This window comes from Amaranthus tricolor, chromosome 5 (assembly GCF_026212465.1).
Source record: "Amaranthus tricolor cultivar Red isolate AtriRed21 chromosome 5, ASM2621246v1, whole genome shotgun sequence".
Lineage (NCBI taxonomy): Eukaryota > Viridiplantae > Streptophyta > Magnoliopsida > Caryophyllales > Amaranthaceae > Amaranthus > Amaranthus tricolor.
The window spans coordinates 29,130,394-29,152,005 of NC_080051.1; the positions used below are offsets into that span (position 1 = coordinate 29,130,394).

Below are 21,612 nucleotides of genomic sequence, written 5' to 3' on the forward strand. Positions count from 1 at the left end.
TACTTTTATTCTCTTTACGCCAAGAAACACACACATCCTGCATAGACATGTAAGTAAGAGACTAAGATCAAGTTGGCAAGGTAGTACTTCTATATGTAAAACAAGGAAAAACCTTTGAAATATGCTATGGCCGACATTGTCAAGAATTTCCTTTAGCTTTTCTAAGACCATATCCAAGTGAGAAGCTGCAACCTGCAGGGAAATCTCGAGTAAGAAACTAAAAAAAACAAGGAAATATGCTAGAAAGTATTTGTAAGCTAAACATTAGAAGACATATATCAAAACCTACCAATCCTATGCCCTTTGCTAAACCTAGCCTATTGCTAGGAATTGCTATATTAGCCTGTCTATACATCAAGTCAATTTTATCACGAACATAAACTTTGTCATCAACTTTCTGAAGCAGCATACCAAGGCACCTGTGATAAGAAAAAAACCTAGAATTATTAAGGAAACATTGAAGCTTTTGATGTTCGACATATTTACAAAGGTTTTAAGAAACCAAAGTCTCCTCTGATAGACAGCTATATATGGGAAGACTAACAATTTAGCAACTGAACAATATTTTCGCTGTAATGAATTTCTTACTTGACAACAGTTGTGATATTTTTTGAAAAATATTATTTCATACTCCTAAAAAATGTATCCTTTACGGTTAGGTTTAGAATATTATGTTCAACCCAAAGTTTCTGATGGATCTGCCCTTTTCAACCTGATATGTACTAAACTGAATTCATCCCAAATCTTCAGAATCATCATCCCAATTTGGCTCCCAACCCTAACAGTGTATCATGCTCCATAAAAGTTAGAAGTTCAATGATAATTTATCACTTCACTGTGATTATGCAATAGGATTGTGGGATAGACTCTTTCACATCAAAGAGGAATTTTGGATTGCTCCACATGATATTTGTGATTTCTTGGGGGTGAAATTTTATGGATTCGGGTACATAATATTTGAAATACATGTTTCTTGACTCAATTTGGTTAGAACAAAATGACAAAATCGTCGTATTTTTAGAGACTAATTTTTGCCTGGAGAAATTATGTGAAAGAAAATTATTTTTTCAGCATCTTTATGGATGAAAGCTTTTGGATTTCAAATGATGTTTCTCTTGGAGATCTTTATCAAAGCGAACTAAGGGTTATTTGTAAGTAGTTTTATGGATGGGACATTTTGTCCCTTAAGTGTACTTTCTTTTTATTGATATATTTTCCTTATCAAAAAAAAAAGAAACTGAATAGATTATAACAATTAAGTTGTTAACATTTGCATATAATAACATCCATAATCCATTGAAAATAACTGATGGTAATGAGTTCACATTCAAATAAAACAAGCATATTCTACCGATGTAGTAGAGCAGAATGCTCGTCCTCAGTTGTATACAGCTCGTATTGTTTGGCAAAAGCATCTCCAAGAACAATTATCCAATCAGCATCCTGACCCACATCCAGCGTTTCTGCAAGAAACTACCAAGTAAAAGTGCACAAATTTATCAATTTGCTGAAACCAGGGGTATTATTTTCTATTGAACTGAACAACAGTTAAATAATGAGGAACCTGGAATGCTGTAATAGTCATTCCTTTCAAAGGTCTATGATGTTTCAACATGGTCAAGAGGAAGATAACTAGACCAGACAAGAAATTCTTTCTATTGTTTTCAGATAACTATTATGCAATCCTCCAAGAGAGGTGAAATCATGACAAGACAGCCTACTCAAGTTAACTACTCTTGAAAGTGAAAACTAACTCCAAATTTGAACATCCTTTGGGTATAAAGCGCACAAATAATGATAATACAAGTCAGCAATGTCCTCAAAAGTAGTCGATAGGTGTTAAAACATCAATGTCCCCTAAATATGCAGCTACAGTGACTAGTGAAAAATATTGAGGCTGTGAGTTCACTTACATTAACTATCATGTCATCCCAGGTTTCACAGCATGAAGGATCCTGCTTCAAATCTTCAGTATCACTGACATATGCTTTCATTTTTGGAATCTAGAATATACAATGACAATAAACTAGGTCAAAAGTTCTAAAGCTACTGTTACAGAAAAAGCTGCAAAAGAAAATATCAATGAGGATCATAAATACTAAAATTGATAACCACTATGTCGACAGCCATTTGACTCGGAAGCAAAAGCTGGTATTTATGGAATACATGTTTGAAACATATCAATTAGATCATTTTATTAGTATTATATTGATGCCCAATATTTTTCTCCAAAGCACCAACTACAAAAAAGATTAAACACCGAGAACTGCAAAACAAGAAGAAAGGGAATCTTCACCTAAACAAACAACCTACAAAAGTATTTATTAAGTGTGTCATTCCAGAATCTAAGAGTGTTCTAAAAAAAGAATTTTGTCTGTAACTTTCTCGAGCCACAATCTTGCAGCTCACACTTTATGACAGTATTTGAGGCATCTAAATTCATTTTCATTGATCATCAGTCATTATGATGATGCTCACTCAAACAATTTAAAATTCTCCTTAATGTTTTGCATGAAGTGAATTAATCAAAAGGATGACTTTACCATGTTTATGTGTGTAGAAAAATATATAAGCTCACACACATTATTGAGGCCTATTCAATATACCTCATCCTGCCAAAACAAACTATCCTAAAACCATTCAGTCACTAAAAGTAAGTATACCTCATCCTGCCAAAACAAACTTATGTTCTTTGGAAAGAGAGGCCCCAGGAAATTGAGCACCTGATAAAGAAAATTTTCAGAACAGAAAAAATTAATTATATTCTCTGTATATACTTCTGAAGGCTGTACCAAAAGGCACCAAGGTCCGTGGATAAGAAAAGTCAATTTTGATTTATGAAAAGAAAGAAGTGCACAAATTTATTGATGAACCTACGAGAAATAAATACTACTAGAAAATAAAACCTGGAACCTGAATGGTTGCCAGTCTTCAAAATCATAGTAGCTTTTTTAATAATAATAATAATAATAATAATAATAATAATAATAATAATAATAATAATAATAATAATAATAATAATAATAAACAAGTGCATGAAATCCTCACAGAAAGAATATGAGTAGCTCGGTGCTCCCTTGCTAGAGGATCATGCAGAAGCACAACCAAGCGCGTAAAGAGTTCCTGATAGTTCAAATACAACAAGACTACACATAAGCGCAGGCACATAGGTTTTTGATTAATTAATTTTTTTCAATTTTTGGAGAAGATGACTACATGATTCACATAACTTAATGGAAAAGGCAAAAAAAAAGAGCAAAAAAGAAAACTCAGCAACCTCAGAAGTCGGAATGTCAGTGCGAGCTTTACACTCACTCAGCATCATGCTGCTACTACTAGAACTATGCCTGCACAATTCTGAAATGCATCTACAAACCTAAAGAGCAATTCAAAGTAAACTTGTCACAGAAGTTCTATACTGAAGCAAACTGACAATTCGGACAACCAGAATCAACAGAAACCCAGATATAGTAATCCTAGAGTGTTTGACAACTAGATTTATTCATTGTGGGCTAGCTTCCGACACTTGGAAGCTAATAAAACAGGAAAAGAAGAGATTAAAAAATGGAAAACATGCATAAAGCAATCAAAAAGGTGAAATTCTTCACAGAATACCGTAGCAACTGCACCAGTATATGCCCGAGGAACAATCATCTTCAATAGAAAAGGCCATAATATGTGCTGCAGAGTCATTTTATGAAATGCAAGTTACAAAGGAAATTAATAATCTCCAAAAAGCATTACTGGGAGGGGGGGGTGTGTGTGTGTGTGTAAGACTTAATTCAATTTACCTCCATCTCGGGAATTGTGATAGTCAATAGAAGTAAACCTTTTTCACAGACTGATCTTAGTTCTGTCATACTGACCATTCCCATCTTCACCTGAGAGCATCCACAACAGTATCATTAGAATTAATAAACCTTTTTTCCCAGAACAGCTGCCAAAACTAACATTTACATATTATTTGTTATTAATCGTAAGAAAGATCTACGCCTTTGAAATCCCTCTTTGGCACTCAAGCTTATTGATCGATGGGAGAGCTAGGGTGTAAACGTCGTAAGACCAAAGATAACCTAGTACCTCCATACAAAGGAGAAAGAGAGAAAGACAGTTTGGAATTTGGAACACTAAATTATGGAAGCTAGTTCATTCTGCAAAGAGGTGGCATAAAAGGGAAGAAAGCTAGATATCTTTGACAGCTTCTTCACTTCAAATAACAGGCAAAGCCATGATAGCATTTGTTCTATAGCCCTCCGTGTCTACATGAATGATGTCCCTTGTGCTCATAAGTCATAATATACCACTATTTATTTTATCAGTTACTCCATATCTAAAACAGTGAGAAGATACTAGATGAAAAGTGTGGTAACAAATGCCAAGATCTGAACTTTATAGGAAATGCTTCAATATCTCAATCTCATATGCAAGGATGCCATCTATAGACTACAATTACACAGCATGTCTGCCAAGAAAAAATCCGTTTTTAGAGATGACTAGTAAAATTTTATTCTTCCAAAGATGGAGATTAAAATTAATACATTCTGTGCCAACAACTTGAAAATAAATTTCTGATAGCATCAAAACGAGTACATACAACTAAGGAAATAAGAAATTCGAAGGTGTTTACAGGAAAGGAATTTCCTGAAAAAACTGTCACTGGCCAAGGAGCAATAGTTATCAAGAAAATAATGAAAATTTTTGTGTATTTCAGTTAGATCACATCTCATAATTAATTAATTTAATGGAATCACATTGTGTCAAAAAACAAGGACGGGAAAAATAGTGAGATATTAAAGGCTTTGCTTTGGTTTCAAATTCCTCTCAAGGCATAAATACGGTTCATTCATCATACTCTATGCAACACAGAAAAGGGAGAAGAGACAGAAGTTAGAAGGGAAATAAAATGTACAAGGGAGTTAGGAGGACAAAAGCCAACATAAACATCTCCAATATGATGCCTAGTTAGATAAATAATCCCACAATAACAACTATACTAGATGCACTTTTAATGATCACCTTATTGGAGGTCATGCTTATGGGAGGTCATGCACATGACATATCTCCAACAAAGCATGATTAAACACCGAAGTCATTAGGAATCACAGAAACAAATACAAACCTCAAATCTCCTGTATGTTAAGGCAGGATAAGCACTTCTAGAATCTGATTGATGTTTTTCCTGGTCTGGAAGAGCACAATGGCGTACTAAGTATTCCACAAATAACTCCCCCGAAGGACCAATAAGATAACAGTGTGAAGCCATTACCACAATTAGCTGTCATCAAGTAGCACCAATAGTAAACAGAAATCTCCTGCTGTTGCAATGTTGAAGAGAACCAGAAGACAAGACTAAAAATGTAATGAAAAATACCTCTGAAAGAGCTTTCCGAACTCCTAAATTTTGTTCATCAAGCAATGATTTTACAACATCAACTAGCATCGGCCTGCAATTATGCCAAGCTTCTGACAACCTGCATCAAAAAATCACAGGGAGATCAAATCAAGTAACAGTTGGTTTCACATCTGGTGTAGCATAACTAAGCAGAAAAGTAACCTGGGCAATAGATGTTTCAAGACATAGAGTGCTCCAAAAGTCAAAGCTTCTTCCTTTAATCTGCATTTCTGATGACAAATACCGACAGAAGCTAATAAACATATTGAACTTCAAAATAACTCCAATTAAGTCCAAACAAAGCTGCAATAGGGAGCTTTAGCATGTAATTAAGTCCAATGCTAAATTTACAGACTGACTGTTGACAGTAAAAATATTGAATATCTTTGCTTCCATAGTCTTGTGACATATGACAGTTCCTACTACTCACATTCAAAAGAAATACAAAAAGATCTTCAGAGTACACCATGCCAACTGTGAGAAAGCAACGCTGAACTTCATTATATGTCTGCAACATCAATACCCTTGACAATATTAGTGACCAGATGATGATGACATAACATAACAAGTTACATCGAATGACAGGACAGAAAAATTACAAAGAAAAATTCGAAGCTCAGCAGCAACTTATCACCCCTTTCTAGTTTTGAGGAAACCAGCAACGTATAAGAAATATATCATTTTCTAACTGACAAACAATAAATACCTGAAAATTAACGGACTGTGGAAGAAAAAAGGCATAAAAAATTAACCATTTTTTCATCAGTTTTTGTCTCCATATTGTTGGGCTTAAAGCTTTGGCAATGGCAATGGCAATGCCATTGTTGTATCATCAAGTTTTTGCTCGATATCTATGTGTCAGCGTGTGTGTGTATATGTCGAAGGGTAACTATTTCATTTGACTACCACAAACATTATTGTATAGTGCTGTGGGAAAGACCCCTTCTGCAATACCCTCAATTATATTCTTATCCATAAACATCAATAAATTTAGCCCCACAATCATGATTTTCTGTTGCAAAATTCTTTGAAGATATTTGAACAGCTTCAAAATCTTAATCATTCTAGCCCCATGGTTCCTAAATTCCTATACCTTCTTTAAGCTCTTAGACAAAAAACATTTGTGCGATGATGCCGAGGAAATAAAAAGATACATGAAAAACAATAACATGAACTCCAAAAGCGCAAGGAAAACATTAAAAAATATAGCCTTATTATGGATGCCTTTCTTTGAGACAAGTGGCTTCACAGATATCTCCAATATCAAATATTCTAGAGTCTTGTCCCCTATTTCAGTTCAAAATAAGTTCAAGCAATGGGCCTTTGCTCTTTCTCCATTGTATCAGCTTGTTTAATGTAATACTGTCAAAAACTTTTGCCACTCATTTAAATTTCCCCTGGCTTTAGTGGATACCAAAATGCTGGATAGAATGACCAGGGTTGGGCGGCAAAAATTACCCCTTGCATCTCATGGATCATGATTTGTTTCACCAAGCTCTCATCTTGATTATGCAAAGATAATGTTTCCCCCTGGAATCCAAGTCACAGACCTAACCTATGATTGGACAAATTACTGACAATCACCTTCATTTAACTATAAACTAAATCCTCATAAAAAATTCCTAACCTGATTCCCACAGCTTTACACCCTCAAATTGCACGCCTCCACCCGAAACTCTGCCAGAAAGAGCAAACATTCACCAACAAAGCCTCTTATGTCTCATGACTCATCATTATAATCCCTAATAATTGAATCAATCCCATCGAGCATTGAACAAAATGGCATGTCAGTTGATATCTCATCTTAGTGGCCACTTTAGTAAAAGTCCAAATTCTACCTTGAGACATAAAAAGCCATGCAAATGACTTATAGGACTCAAGAAGATGCGTAGAAATAGGCCCGTTCTGCCACTCATCTATCAACTACTTCTCAGGCACAACCACACACTATCCTCAACAGGCATAGGATATCCAAATCAGGGTTAAGGAACCATAGTGTTAAAACAAGGCCGTGTCGTGTCGCATCACAACACATCGGCTGCATTGTAAAGGTTTTCAAAACAAAAGAACGATATTTCCGCGTTAAAAAGGTGTAAAAACCCTGTGTTTTGGGCCTATCTAGGGGTATCGTATGATTGAACCGATATTTAGGCGTTACGATAACCACATCACTCCCGTTCTCGCGATTGCGATTGTTAACGCAATCTTACACCATGTAAGGATCTTTATAAGATTAAATTTGAAGAGAAAACTTTAAATACTAAAAAAGCATACCCATCTACTCGAGATGGAATCTGGGACCACCAATAGTGCACAAAGGGTCAATCAATTTGAGCATGAGTTTGCAGGTGTCAAGCAAATAATTTCTAGACATGTCAAAGGAAACACTGATGAGGAAGCAAGCAAATATCAAAAAAGAACTACAATTGCTTCCAATGCTTCTAATATGAATATAGTATATCTGACTATGAGATCTACTGGTGAATGTCACACAGTTTTCCCCACATCAGCAGACACACCAAACTCCAAAGTTGTGAATACAGTATGAATCATGATCGAGGAGATCTTGCAAGTTGAGACCACCTGGATATATGCGTTTTGGAATGTGGAACTACGAGATGGATGATTTATGAACGAAGAATTGCATGTATGCCAAACACAGAGTGTAGATAGGAAGAGAAGGAAAGAACCTTTAGCCCAATAGAAAATTTCGACTGTTCTTTGATGTCATTGTTCACAAATACAACTGGAAGAAGTGTAGATAGGACAACTGTAAGATCCTGCAGACAGAAAAATAAGGTCAGAGGGCTTGGTAAGCATCGGATCAGGAAACATCGCAAGACTACCTGTTTTAGATGGATAATACAAACCTATGATTACAATGAAAATTAATTACATCTTGATAACTTTGTTTAAGACCATACATATAGTCATAACTGGTTTTGCAACTTTGCCAAGAAACAGCATACTTTATCAATCAGTCTATATGTCTGAATTAAAGATGGACGCATGACAGCTCTGCAACAGATCAGAAAATTCCTATGTACTATAAATGTGGCACTTTGATCTAGTCATATCTACATCTAGCAAAAAGAGGTCAACACCCAGATCCATTATACCTAGACCTTGTAAACAGATTACTAAGTCGGTTCCAGGACAGGGTTAGTTACACGTACGTTGTAATAGTCTTGAGTTTGTTATAGATCAAATCTACTTTCCACTACCTTTGTGGGTGTTTTCAACTTGAAATTCGAGTTCAAGACCGTAAGTCCTGTTGGAGCTTGGATGAAATCAATTTTTTCCAAGTCTAGTTGGGTGTATGGAGTGCATGGCTACTATCAAGGTCCTACAGAGTTTAAATTTTTACATAAAAATCACTTATTATAAAAAAAACACACACCATTATTTGTATTGGCAATGCATATAATAATGCTGGAAGCCAAAAAGAATCGCATGCATCAGCTGTGACTATCTTCACAGCCAAAAAGAACAAGGTATAACTGTATAAGTATCACATGTCTGTGTATATAAGAATAAAAATGTCTGAGATTACTGCCAGCAAGTTCCCTTGCTTGTGGCCGTACAGTCAATTAAGACACACTAAATTGCCTCTCTTATAACTCCTTGTGACCTCATCTGAGCGTTTGGGGAGATCTCTCAAGCACTAACCACAGTCAGCAGCCTCTCTCCTCCAACCAGGTCATACTTTTAGCCTATTCCCATTTTTGTTCCTAACAGTTCTCATCCTTATTTTAAATGAATCTAAGATTACTGTCCTTCTGTTTCCATTCTGAATCTGTTGAATGCAGCCTCATCAATTAAAAGGAACAAATAAAAAGTTCCTGCCACAACAAGATGAGAACTCACCTCAAATTCAAGCATCGGAGGGCCAGTCTCTGATAATAAAGAGGCATTAAGGAGATGATGCAGACTACATGTAGCAACATAAGCAATATCTTGATCTTTCTTATACCTGGTAAACAAAAAGGAGCCACGGAGCCTATTATGAAAAAATCTTGAAGCTTTCAAATAATCTATGTTCTCCCACATAAAAGAGATATTAGTGGTCCCATCAATCAGTTTAAAAATGAAGAATTCCACAAAACTTCACTGAAGCACTATTGGAAGCAAGCAAGTATAGAGATAAGTGTTATCAACTTAAACCTTTGCACATGTTTAACAAAAGGACATATAGCACTTACAGCTCCAGCATAGTTGGGATAAGTCGAGGTAAGGCTGTTTTAAATTGTGGCCTAGCAATTAGACCCACCATCTGACCAAGAGCATCCACAGTGGACATTCGTACCTAAATAAAGAGCCATAAATAATGAAGTTTAGATGTTATACTCCTATAGTTCTGAAACAAATTAATCACATGTTAGAAGCAAAAGTATCATAGAAATGTTTCTTGCGTGCAAATGTGCAATATAACATTAGAGATCAAACTCCTCAACTCCCACTTCTTTTTCTCATTCTCTCCGCCTTTGCTAAAGAATTAAAGGGTGAACATGCCATTCCCAAAATAACAAAAAGAAAGCGGAGAAATGAAAATCAACCATAGAGTCTTCTTATCCTTAACTGAAAATCGAATGCCTTGAAATACGACAGACTCAAACAGCCCATATTACGCCATATCAGTCTTTTACCAACTGGTAACATATAATTAGGTCAATCACAGAAGCAAACTTTCCAGCTCTAGATAATGAAATTCTTTGTTTTTGAATAAGGAAACAGACTGCCCAAAATGGTAAAATATGATGTCTACTTTAAAGAAGTCAATTTCAAAGACAACAAATAGTTATGCATGGTGTAAAGCATTATACTTATCTAACCCCAATGATAAAAAAAATGCATGAAAATCAGTTACATCAACTAAACAACTAAAATCCATGCTCCAATCAAAAAAGTATTCCGTAGTGTATTTTTACTACATCCCTACTTGATAGCATGCACATAAAATTTCATGACTTTTAATATTGTGAGGGAAGGCTTAATCCATGAACCTTCAAGTCCCTTGAAGACGTCCATACTCTTAAGAAGAGTTCAAAGGCAGAATTCAAAAATGACCTGCACTACATGAAATAACAAATCAATCAGATGATCACCTAAATTTCAAGTAAATAACTGGTGAATAAACAATTTGAGCTTACATGACATCTGCATCAAGCACTTCGTGAGAGGAAAACTCTGTAGTGTAATGCGATGTAGCCAGACACCAGCACTTGAAGGCTGGTAATACCAAATTAAATTAGAGCAAAGTTACTTTTTGGGCATGATGCAATATACAGGTACAGAAAAGAAGTCTTACTGGAAAACAACCACAATATCACATTCTTTTCTCAAGTGTAAACAGATCACATTAATGAAAGTAAAGGACCACGGTCTAACAAAGCAGTTCACTTCTACACGTATTCTATGCATAGTGTTAAAACAAGGGTACATCGCATAGTATCGCCTTATTGGTCAAGTCATAAGAGTTTTTGAACTTATTGAACCTGCATTACCAGCCTTTACTAACTGCATTGTAATTCTTAAGGTGTTAAGAAAAGATTTTAGGTCAATGTTTGGCTGTACAACAATCGCATAACCACAGCCTCATGACCGTTTCCACAACTAAGAACAGCACATTTACATTTGTAACAGGTTTTCAACTTGTCGAACCATGAATTCCCATTAAGTAACGTGTGATATAATATCACGCTAAGACATGTTATTTTACCACATTAGCCACTTTGATCCATTAGCTAAACTTAGAGAGGTTATTCAACATATACTTCCTCTGGTTACAATTACATACATACAACACATGCACAGTAATAATTGTTCCTCTATCAAACTTGTCAATAATTTCTCCCAATATGCAAGAAAAAACACACAAGTGGAATCTATTGAATCATCAATGTATACAATTATAATCTTCGATTTTCATAATTTTGACTCACGCATAACTAAAGATATGGATCAAAGTAATACATCGAACGCTTGCAGAGAAGAAATGTAGCAAGTGATTGATACTGAGCAAGTAGTTCATACTAAAAAATAGTAACATCTAAAAAAGGTGTTATAATCTTGAATTACATTTATAAAATGAAATTCTACCAACGTATCTAGTCATGGTGCGTAAGCCACGAGAAAGGTTACTAAAATTGCAAATTCATCTTCAAGCTGCCACAACCAAAAACCCAAAAAAGTTTTGGATCACTTCCATTGTGTTTTCTAATGCACAATCTAGGCCCAAATGAAAAATCCCCACCATTCTACCACTTGATGAATGCCATAATAGATTATTGGCAAGTGACAGATGTGATTGCAATGATGATCGCAGTGATGCAGTAATGAGGGTGGTGTTGTCGTACACCAAAAGTTTTTCTGTCTAAAATCATGAAATATCCTTCAAATTAATCTAAAACACGGTATTTAAACTTGAGATGCAAACACTATCGGTTCTGCATATTCAAAAATCTTTTCGAATTGAAAGCATCTATGACTCAACTCATATGTTTTGTATCAAACTTTGGTTACGAGATTGTCATGTGTCACATATGACCCAAATCCAAACCCTAATTTTTTTGTTTGACCTAATCCAAACGGGTCTAAGAATTAGACCCTAACCCAAATTCATACAGGGTTCAAAACAACTTTTAATCTACACAAAAATATGATCAATAATATAAAATCAATAAATATAGAATTTATCAAATCACTTTTTCATTAATGAGGGTAAACTAGTGTTGATGCAATAGTCAAATTGATCAAGTCTTCCAAAATTTTGACCTTTCTGCCTTTTTTGAAAAATAAACATATATATATATATATATATATATATATATATATATATATATATATATATATATATATATATATGTCAAGCAATGTTCAAGTACACTCCTAATTTACAAGTTACAACACAAACCAAGATCCAAAATAAACAATACAACAAACAAGATTTCAAATCAAACAATCATGTTTAAAATCAAACAAATGTGTACCAATGTAAGTAAACAAGTTAAGTGTTTGAATAAAAAGGCTAATAAAGTTACAATAACCAACATCAAGTCAATGAAGGAACACTGATGACGGAACACAAAATATTTATCGAATATTTTATATATTCAATACACGATTATAAATTTTCACCAAAAATCTACTTTTACTTGAACTAAGGGGTGTAATCAAATTAGTATAAAAGAATCATTCAATCAAGTTATGTGACCAATTTGCAATAAAAAAAAAATTTTAAGCAATTTTTACTTCAAAGGGTTTATGGATCGAATATGAGAATAAAACTAAGATCTAGACCTAAAACAAGAGGACTCAAATCCGTTATAATACGATGCAATCTAATTATTGCACTATGATCCTTGGGACTCCGTCACCAACAATATCAATTCAAACAATTATTTGAAGACTTAACCAAGTCGGTTCATATCATGTGTCCACAATTAGTAATGTCAAGTGGACACAATATATGGAAGGTGCGACGGCCAAACGAAACCCTAGATGCACATTATATTTCAGCAGGTGTATTGTCCATAGCTCCACCATCATTCATAAGCAAAGAGCTGAACAAGGAAAGGGCACAAGACTTGCTTACCAGATCAGACAAACAATACATTATCAAGTTAGAATTTGGACAATACCATTGGCAAAAATTGGCCGATGAACGTCTCTCACACTTCCAAGAATGGGAAGAACTCGTGAAAGTACAGCTTTTAAACGTGGTGTGAACTGCAAAGCTTGAATTAGATTTAAAAAATAGTTCATAAGAATCTAAGATATAAGAACATTATTGTTTTAAAGTAAATTACAAAAGGGATATAAAAATTACCAACCATCAGCAGAGGAAAAGTCTGCAAGTATCTGAACCATAGCTGGTAGAGCAGAGCTTGCTCCCGTTAGATGAATAAAAATTTCCTCCATCATCTGCAAATCAAAAATCAAGATAAGCAATAAAACCCAAGGAATTGAAGAATTAATAGTGCAAAATGCAAATCAACAAACGAGTATTACTAGCTCATTTACCTAATATAAATTAACATCCTTGACTCTTGGCATGTAAACAAGAGATATAAAAGTATATTAAAACTATGAAATTTAGATAAACAAGTTCCCTAAGTAAGATTTGCAGGAAAAACAAAGGTTAGAAGATGCAAATAGCAACACGGAATACAATGATAAAATTTACACAACAGACCCTTTCTAAAGGGATACAAAAATACGTAAACCCTTTCATGCTAAATACTTTATGTTTTAGCCTACCACATATCTACAAATTCGATTATTCGTGTTTTTTTAGCTCTTGTATCCTACCCAAATAAAAAGTTAAGCTAATTTTTTTAACCTCTCTTCACATGCTTCTATAAAGATAAAAGATTGGATTGCTAATGGATTCCTGAGGATTCTTTCATTTTAAGGATAAGCTAGGCTTTCTCTTTTAGAGTAAATGCACTCTGAAATATCCACTTGCCAGCCCATAGAAAAACCCAAAAACTTCAAAAAGTGAAATTACATTTCTGACAGTTCTTTCTTGTTAATCACTCGAACTATTTTTTATGCATTGAAAAAAATAAGACAACAGAATTAACAATGGATTTGTTAATACAAAGCAAAATTTTCATTGGAATCATCAGAAAGCAAATTTCATCAGACATGCAATTATGACTTTAAAAAGACCAGGCAAATCTAAAACACAGAAGAAAAGCAAGGACCTTTACTTTCTTCCATACATCCAAAAATGAATTCACATAGAGCTTTGCGATTGTACCCAACAGAATCTAGTTACAAGAGTATCCCTAAAAAGAATTGCAAGGAGATATTGAGAGGTTTGTCTTCAGTTTCTTTCTAATAAAATCACTCATATCTGAAGCAAAGCCAATGATTGCCTTTTGTTTTTCCCGACACAAAAGTTGCAAAAACTTCAAAAGTTCAGAGGACAAAAGCCAACACACTTGGATCGAAGAACTTGGTCCATGAGGAAAAGGCCAAAACTTAAACTTCAAAGCTTAATGAAGCTCATATCTTCTCCAGCAAGACACAAAAAAAACACAGTTCACAAAGTTACCCATTGAGATCCCCACACTTAGAGTTTACCAACAAAATTATCAAAACCTTAATTCCAATCAGGGGGCAGCTACATGCACCAAAACAAACACCTTGAGTTTACCTAAAGTACTAATTTTTCTCCAAAAAGAATACCAGCACAAAAGTTCTACCTCATTTCAATTCCACAACCCTACAACCAAATGTTGATATTTTGTATTGAGGCACACTAATATGTTTTCCATCTGACCAATGATTATGTCTGCAAGTTCATCCAACCTCCACTTAAGGATATCACTTCTAAAGTTAAGTTTCGGAAAAGAAAAGCACCAGCTGCATCGTGAGATGTGAATAAAGATGGAAGCATGCAAAAAGAAACAACAAAGCAATAAGTTTTGCATCATCATCCTTATGTCTAATTCATGGGCTAATGGAAAATAGGTATTTACGTTATCTTTGAGCAAGTTACAAATGATTGAGAGAGCTAAACAGTATATTAATAGCAATTTTCAAGTCAAAAACAGTATCTCGTCATCTTTTCTCCATACATCCTCCCTTTGATTTGCATTGGGGAGAAAATCCAACAGTGTTACACCTGGATTGAATTAAAATCACCAATCTACACAAATTTTCTAGTCAAATTAATTCTTTAACTTCTGTAATTTGTTACACAACATAGACTGTAAAAAGATGAACTAGATCACGCAAAAAAAATTCTCTATTTATTCCTAACTAGATCGAGATCAACATATTTGCACTGTTTGTGCACTGCAAAGCAATTTTGTGCAGAAATTACTTACTCTTAAATCTCAATTACTATAGGTCATTCCAGCACTCTGTAGACAACTGTTGGATCAACACATCCCAACTTGCTAAATTAACCGTAATGACATAATTCCCTCATATACCTCTCCTACAAGTCATCCATAACCATATGCTTGATAAAAAAATCCAAATTAAAGGAACGCTAGAGGCACCACACTTAATAAACAGATTAGAATTAAGACAAGATAGGTGAGAACAAAAAGCAAGCCAAACATGATCAACTTTAGTGAAAAAGTTATCATATTTTTCTTCTTGTTCAAACTAACCCATCCAAAAAAATTCTCTCATTAGGTTCCAAAAAGGAAAGGCAAGGAAAGAATTAGTGTCATTAGAAAAGAGCAAAAGGTTGACAATGTTTTTTCTTTACATGACTTTCACTTAGATGAGTTATCCTCACATGAAGTCGACTTCTTTGAGCCAATTTAAATAGCCCTCATTGCAACTTGTTTGAACTTGGTGAAACTACTCTCAACTAGATCAACAAAACTGAAATTTTTTGAAACTCGTAAGAGTATTGTAGGGAGAAAGGAAATGATCTAAACACAACTCATTTTAACAACAATAAAATGACACTAGAAGAATGACCTATAGGCTTAATCCTCTGGAGTAAACCTTGAAGTGATCATGTTAATTTCTCCCATATCTGAACTTAACTAAATTAATTAACCAATTAAAGAACATGACTTAATTTAATAAAGATTCTAAAGTGGATAGCAGAAATTTGAGCTTTTAAAAACGTATTGTTATTATAATTTATCATTTTGAACTTATTTTTCCAACACTAAGCTTATTTGAACTTGTTGGCCCTTTCTAATAGAAATTTATTATTCCAAATACATAATATTTTGAGGCGGAAGATCAAAATCAAAGAACATAGAAATGCATCCATTTCCTACGTTTTCTTACAAAGCCCACTACCAATTAAGTATACGTTGAAAGGTTCCCACCACATGAAAAACAAAAGGTCATAAGCCTTCTTATCCAGCACAATTCATTCATTGGTGTAAGATAGTTAACATTAACAATCATCAAGGACATATAGCCAGGTTTACAAAATTAGAGAAAAGGTTTGAGGCTAAACCTTCCTTATCTAAATCTCCATATCAAAATCAAATATTGGTGCCAAACTACTTCCATGTTTCACAAAAATTATGCTATCGAGCCATCAATTGACAACAACAACAACATTAAAAATAAAAAATAAAAAACTTACCAAATCTGGGAAATGCAAACCTATTGAAACAAGCAATGCTGAAGCAGCTCTCTGCCAGTCAGAATTAATTTCCTGCAACAAATTCAATGCCATTTTGATTGATCGATTTGAATTTACAAATGATGTGACATACACCAGGAAATGAAACTCAACCTTCATTGGCCCTAGAGAAAAGATGAGACAATGATGTTCAATTATTTTTCATAAAAAATCACACAATCTAAATGTTCACCGCACAGTTTGTTAAACGTAAACAAGTTGTTATCTAACAAACATTTTGAGGACTAAAACATGCTAGGAGTTATATCACTCCCATGTACCGTAATATCTTAGTGGTCACCTGAATCATTAATACAACCAAGGCTACTCCCTTTTAGGACACCCATCCAAGAATCTTCTCAAATTTATAAGTACAAACTTGATAGAAAGATCTAAATCAATAACAAGATTTTGAAAGACAATATCCAGACAGAAAAATGAATCTATCGTCCTATGAATTACATAGGCTTAATGGGATGTTTTTGTACTCCCTTTCCGCTTGCCTTCACGCCCAATCATCTAGAAACACCGTATAGGAATGTAAAACAAAGGACTCGTGTAGACTCTATAGCATTTAATGGAATAACATTTCACTTCAGCACAAACTTCCTCACCCACGTATTATGCCTTCAGCAACTTCTAGGAATTTAGCATAACCTGTCTTAGTTTTAGAAGGATAGCCTAGGTTCCCCTAATGCTAGTGCCCTTGTGCAAGCGATAGGTTGGCCAAGGTGATTCCTTAAGGTGGACGCTTTTAAATGCTTAAAGGCAAGCGCCCTACAACGTTTTATGGTCTCAGCCTCAAGAGAAAATTATTTAATGCGAACACCCATCATGTATGTTCTCTCTTCTTATTTGTCTTCTTTTTTGAATTTATTTGGGTTTTTTTTAGGATTTTGAACATATATTTTACTGTTATAAGGCCCCTCACACCCAAAAGTTAGCGCCTTCACATGACACCTAGAGCTAACTAAAAACCTTTAGCACCTTGAACCTTTTAAAACTAGGATTTTGGTCCACTATGAACCATCCCCAATGATTCTGTGAATCACAAAGAAATGAAGTATTTCATCTTCATATTTCAAACTGCTTAACTTATTTTCATCCGAGCACATTTGAGTGATAGAGACAAATATCCTAGTACAAACAGCACCAAAAACCTCCCATATCATCAAGATTAAAAAAAACATAGAAAGAGCTTCGTGTAAAATATATCCATTTATTTATTTTGGAGTGTCCCATTTGCTTTATTGGACTATTTATCAATTACTTTTAGTATGTATTTTATAATTTATTCTTAATATATAAGTTAAAACATAGTCAAGTGTAATGATGTTTGATTCAACTTTTTATACTTTTTAATAATGCACAAATAGAGATATTAATGATTAAATTAGTATACTGAATAGCTTACGAAAGCAAATGAGACACTAAATAGAAATGGAGGGAGTAATACATAATGTCCTGCACTAGTCAAGCAAGCACCCTCCTCCCTCAAAATTTTTTAAAAAGTCCACTCATTAATGGTTTATAATTTCCATTCTTGATGGAACCAAAGATTTTTAATTCTTTGAATTTGAATTATAATGGATAATGGACAATAATTAAATGACTTATTAAATCAATTACATTCTTATTTGTGTGATGTTGCGGATAACATTGGGTATCAAGGGTCATAAAAACAGCACCAGGTAAGGTTGTGCACATCCGACCTCAAGCCCAGTGAGCCAATTAATGCCAATACGGTAATGGAAAAATAATTTAGTAACAGTTCATAGAGTTCCAACAAAGTTGCTACAATTCAAGTTATTAAAAATTCTAAACACTAACAACTATTTAGTGTTCCAGTCAAACCATTTAATAGTAATTTAGCATCAGCAGATGAAATTACCAACTAGAACCTTTATAAAACGAAATTAAATCGCGTATCAAAAGCAAAACAACTAAGTACATTAATTACATAAGCTTATAAAAATTCAAAGTGTCCAAGTATGACCTTAGATGAGATCATCTCAGAAGTAGCAATCTTCGCGAGCTTCGACATAAATGTATGATCCGCATCGACTTTATCAAGAATTTTAACACCAAACGCCATCACTTGAAATAAACCAGCCATATTACCAAATCTCTGCAAAAAATTTCACCAATAATAAAACAAAACAACCAATTTACACTCAACATTCATCATAATCAACAAAAATTCTATTATGTAATCACGAAATTATACCCGACGACCGCCTCGTGAAACAGCGGCGCAGCAATCGAGCACCAGGAGAGGGTTCCTACAAGTTACGGGGAGTAAAATTGAGCGACCAAAAGCAGAGAGAAAACAAAATTCAAAAAAAAGTTGAATGAAGGAGAAAGTACAGAGCGGCAATGTCTTTAAGAGAGGCCATGGAAGCTTGTCGAACCATGGAGGATTCATCGGCAAGCAACGATACTAAAACCTGTACAGCTTCTGTAGAAACAGACATGAAAATGCAAATTATGATCAATGGATTGGAAAATTGGATTGAAATTCTATTGTGATTGAAATTGGAAGAAGATTGGGAGTACCGGGAGCGGGAATTGAACTGCCGGAACATGATGAGGCCATTTTGACATTAGAGAGAGAAAGGGAGAGGAAGCGAGAATGAGGTGGAAGAGGAAGTAGACTTTTGAGCTGGCGTGTAAAAATGTTTATAGTAACTGGGATGGAACATGGGAGTATATGTACATCAAACATCACGAACCCACAACATCAACATTTTTGAGATATACTTCTACTTTAGAGATCCCAAATGCACCAATTTGTTTGTATCATAATTACATATAAATATAAAATATTATTAAAATTAACATTCCACGAATCTTTAAGCACGTATCGCACTATTTTATTAGATAGTATGTAATTTTAATTCAATATAGAAATTTGAGGCTATTTAATTTTTTCAAAAACTAAGCTGTAATACTAAAATTGTAATTGACAAATTTTTTTAAAACTTTATATGACAATGTATAATTTGTGACAAATATTCTCATTAGAATTGCAAAAGTTAAAAAATGACACTTTTTATTCTCATCGGAATCTTAATATAATAAAATTGAAAAATGATTTCTTAATCATGTTGGAAGAAGTAATGTCATGCAAGTAGGCAGTAGTTAATAACCTGTAATAACGCCCTATTTGGCGAATTCCTTTGAAGATGCCATTTAACATTTTACAACTCTTTTATTATAGGAGTATTGTATATATATGATATGATGATTTCAAATTTACGATCATATATTGATTATGATATTGTTTTTATCAAAAATGAAATTTTTTTTTCAATTATAGTTATATCTTGATTTTGTTTAGTGATTGTACAAAAGGCTAAGAGTAAAGACCAACACAATTTGTTATATACTTCATCCGTCCCTTTAAATTTGCATCGTAAGACTCGAAAACTAATAAACATTTAAGTTTAAGTGCAAATTCAAAGTGAAAGAGGAAGTACTAATGTGTTAGATTTAGCTACTAATTTATCATTCCGAGTCATCCTTTAATGGCAACTCAAATCCAATCAAGTGTAGTCAATTTGATTGCATATTTTTTTGGATAAATAAGTCATATGTGATTCCATATCAAAAAATAAGGGAGAAGTTAATTAACATATAAACTTAATGGACTACTCTTATTATCAATTGGTATTAAGATAAAATCTCATCGAGTTTGTGTCCAGTCAACTATCCTTTTGTATAAGTCTTATTATGTACAAGTCTAATAAATTTATTTGAAAACCATCAGCTGTTAAGTAGATTTTTCCTGTGCAAATCTAATAATAAATTTATCGATCTTTCAAAACTTGCCCATCCAATTTTGAATAGGATAGATGATTGATATCTAACTTTTTTCATATATTTTGACAAGAGGAAGTTTACCCTAGGGAAAGGTTTGTATGCAAAACACCATCCACTTAACTTCAAGACGTTCAATAATTGGGAACACCTATGTTACACTTATCATCACATATTCACATACATTCCACTATTTAGATAGAATTAATTAGGCAAACTTCTTAGTGTTGTTTTGTGAAAATAGATTCTATGACAAGATATCTAATAAGTTTGGCTATTATTTCTTGGCATTAGTTTCACCATGTTCTACACCTAACCAAACGCAATAAAAAGATAATATAATATGTTAATCTGTTTAGTGTAGTTAACATTAGTTGAAATGTAGTTAAGCTTTAATTGCTAATTGAAATTCAATAAACATCTAGTTAAAATAGATAAGTCTTCAAACTAATTTAGGTAATTAAATTTGTAAGTCGTTTGGATAACCTAATGAAGTATTTTCACTAAATTTAATGAACATGTAACAATATGAGAGTAATAGCGGACTGGTATAATTTTGAGGGATGAGGAAGGGAATGGGTATAAGAAATAAGGAAGGAGTTAACATTGTGAATGAGAGTTAATTCAATAAAAAAAAAGTCATTTTTATATTGGTTTTATGAAACTGAGATAAGAGAGTTTATTGCGAAAAGGGATGTTTATACATAATGTTTAGATGATGTTGGTAATATTTAGATCAAGACTAGTTTCGTAAATTTAGGGGCAAAGAAAAATACATAGTTTTTAAGACTCTGTTATTAGCAAGTTTTATAAAATTTCAGAGTCTAAACACAAGTAATTGAACTAAAGCAAAAATTGTTAACTAGAGAGTCAAGTCTTGTTACAGTTGAAGTATATACCACTTGTTTTGGTTTGTGAAACGAGGAACTGTAAGAGACACTTGAAATACCTGAAGTGAAAGTGTTATCAAAGTCAACGGTCAATGAAGTGGAAGTGAGATGTAATCCTTCTGTAGAATTAACCTGAAGTCTTGCAACACAACACGTTAGCCTTATTCGGGTGGTGATCTCCTGGAAAACCCCGTCGATGCTCAAGTCAAATCGGAGATGAGAGATCAATGAATAAATGATAACAAAATTGAACGCAAGAATGTAGATATCAGGATATTAGTTGTTTATATTTTGGGTGTGTTGATGAAGATGGTGAGTAGAGATTTTGGCAAAGTTTCGGTATGGTATTGTTTCTTAGGGTTGTAAATAGGGATGCCAACTTCTATTTATAAGGA

The 21,612-nt window shown here is 33.8% G+C and overlaps 1 protein-coding gene across 4 annotated transcripts in view; it reads right to left on the reverse strand.

Moving 5' to 3' along the window:
* LOC130813222 (protein SHOOT GRAVITROPISM 6) overlaps positions 1-19,294 on the reverse strand; it is a 39,910-nt gene extending 20,616 nt beyond the window's left edge. The window contains exons 1-25 of one of the 4 annotated variants that reach the window (XM_057678999.1): positions 19,065-19,294; positions 18,876-18,966; positions 18,736-18,790; positions 18,505-18,636; positions 16,470-16,541; positions 13,225-13,315; positions 13,033-13,128; positions 10,543-10,621; positions 10,396-10,459; positions 9,595-9,698; positions 9,260-9,365; positions 8,083-8,172; positions 5,823-5,900; positions 5,555-5,622; positions 5,372-5,471; positions 5,120-5,275; positions 3,792-3,881; positions 3,616-3,681; positions 3,278-3,376; positions 3,049-3,123; positions 2,664-2,723; positions 1,914-2,003; positions 1,352-1,473; positions 290-419; positions 113-192 (exon numbers count right to left, since the gene is read on the reverse strand). In XM_057678999.1, coding sequence (XP_057534982.1) covers positions 113-192; positions 290-419; positions 1,352-1,473; positions 1,914-2,003; positions 2,664-2,723; positions 3,049-3,123; positions 3,278-3,376; positions 3,616-3,681; positions 3,792-3,881; positions 5,120-5,275; positions 5,372-5,471; positions 5,555-5,622; positions 5,823-5,900; positions 8,083-8,172; positions 9,260-9,365; positions 9,595-9,698; positions 10,396-10,459; positions 10,543-10,621; positions 13,033-13,128; positions 13,225-13,315; positions 16,470-16,541; positions 18,505-18,636; positions 18,736-18,790; positions 18,876-18,966; positions 19,065-19,233 — 2,363 coding nt within the window. In that variant the 5' untranslated portion in view covers positions 19,234-19,294. Of the gene's footprint in view, positions 1-112; positions 193-289; positions 420-1,351; positions 1,474-1,913; positions 2,004-2,663; positions 2,724-3,048; positions 3,124-3,277; positions 3,377-3,615; positions 3,682-3,791; positions 3,882-5,119; positions 5,276-5,371; positions 5,472-5,554; positions 5,623-5,822; positions 5,901-8,082; positions 8,173-9,259; positions 9,366-9,594; positions 9,699-10,395; positions 10,465-10,542; positions 10,622-13,032; positions 13,129-13,220; positions 13,316-16,469; positions 16,542-18,504; positions 18,637-18,735; positions 18,791-18,875; positions 18,967-19,064 lie in introns of those variants that run through there. The other 3 variants (XM_057679000.1, XM_057679001.1, XM_057679002.1) reach the window with 3 other exon arrangements.
* Positions 19,295-21,612: the final 2,318 nt, after the last annotated feature.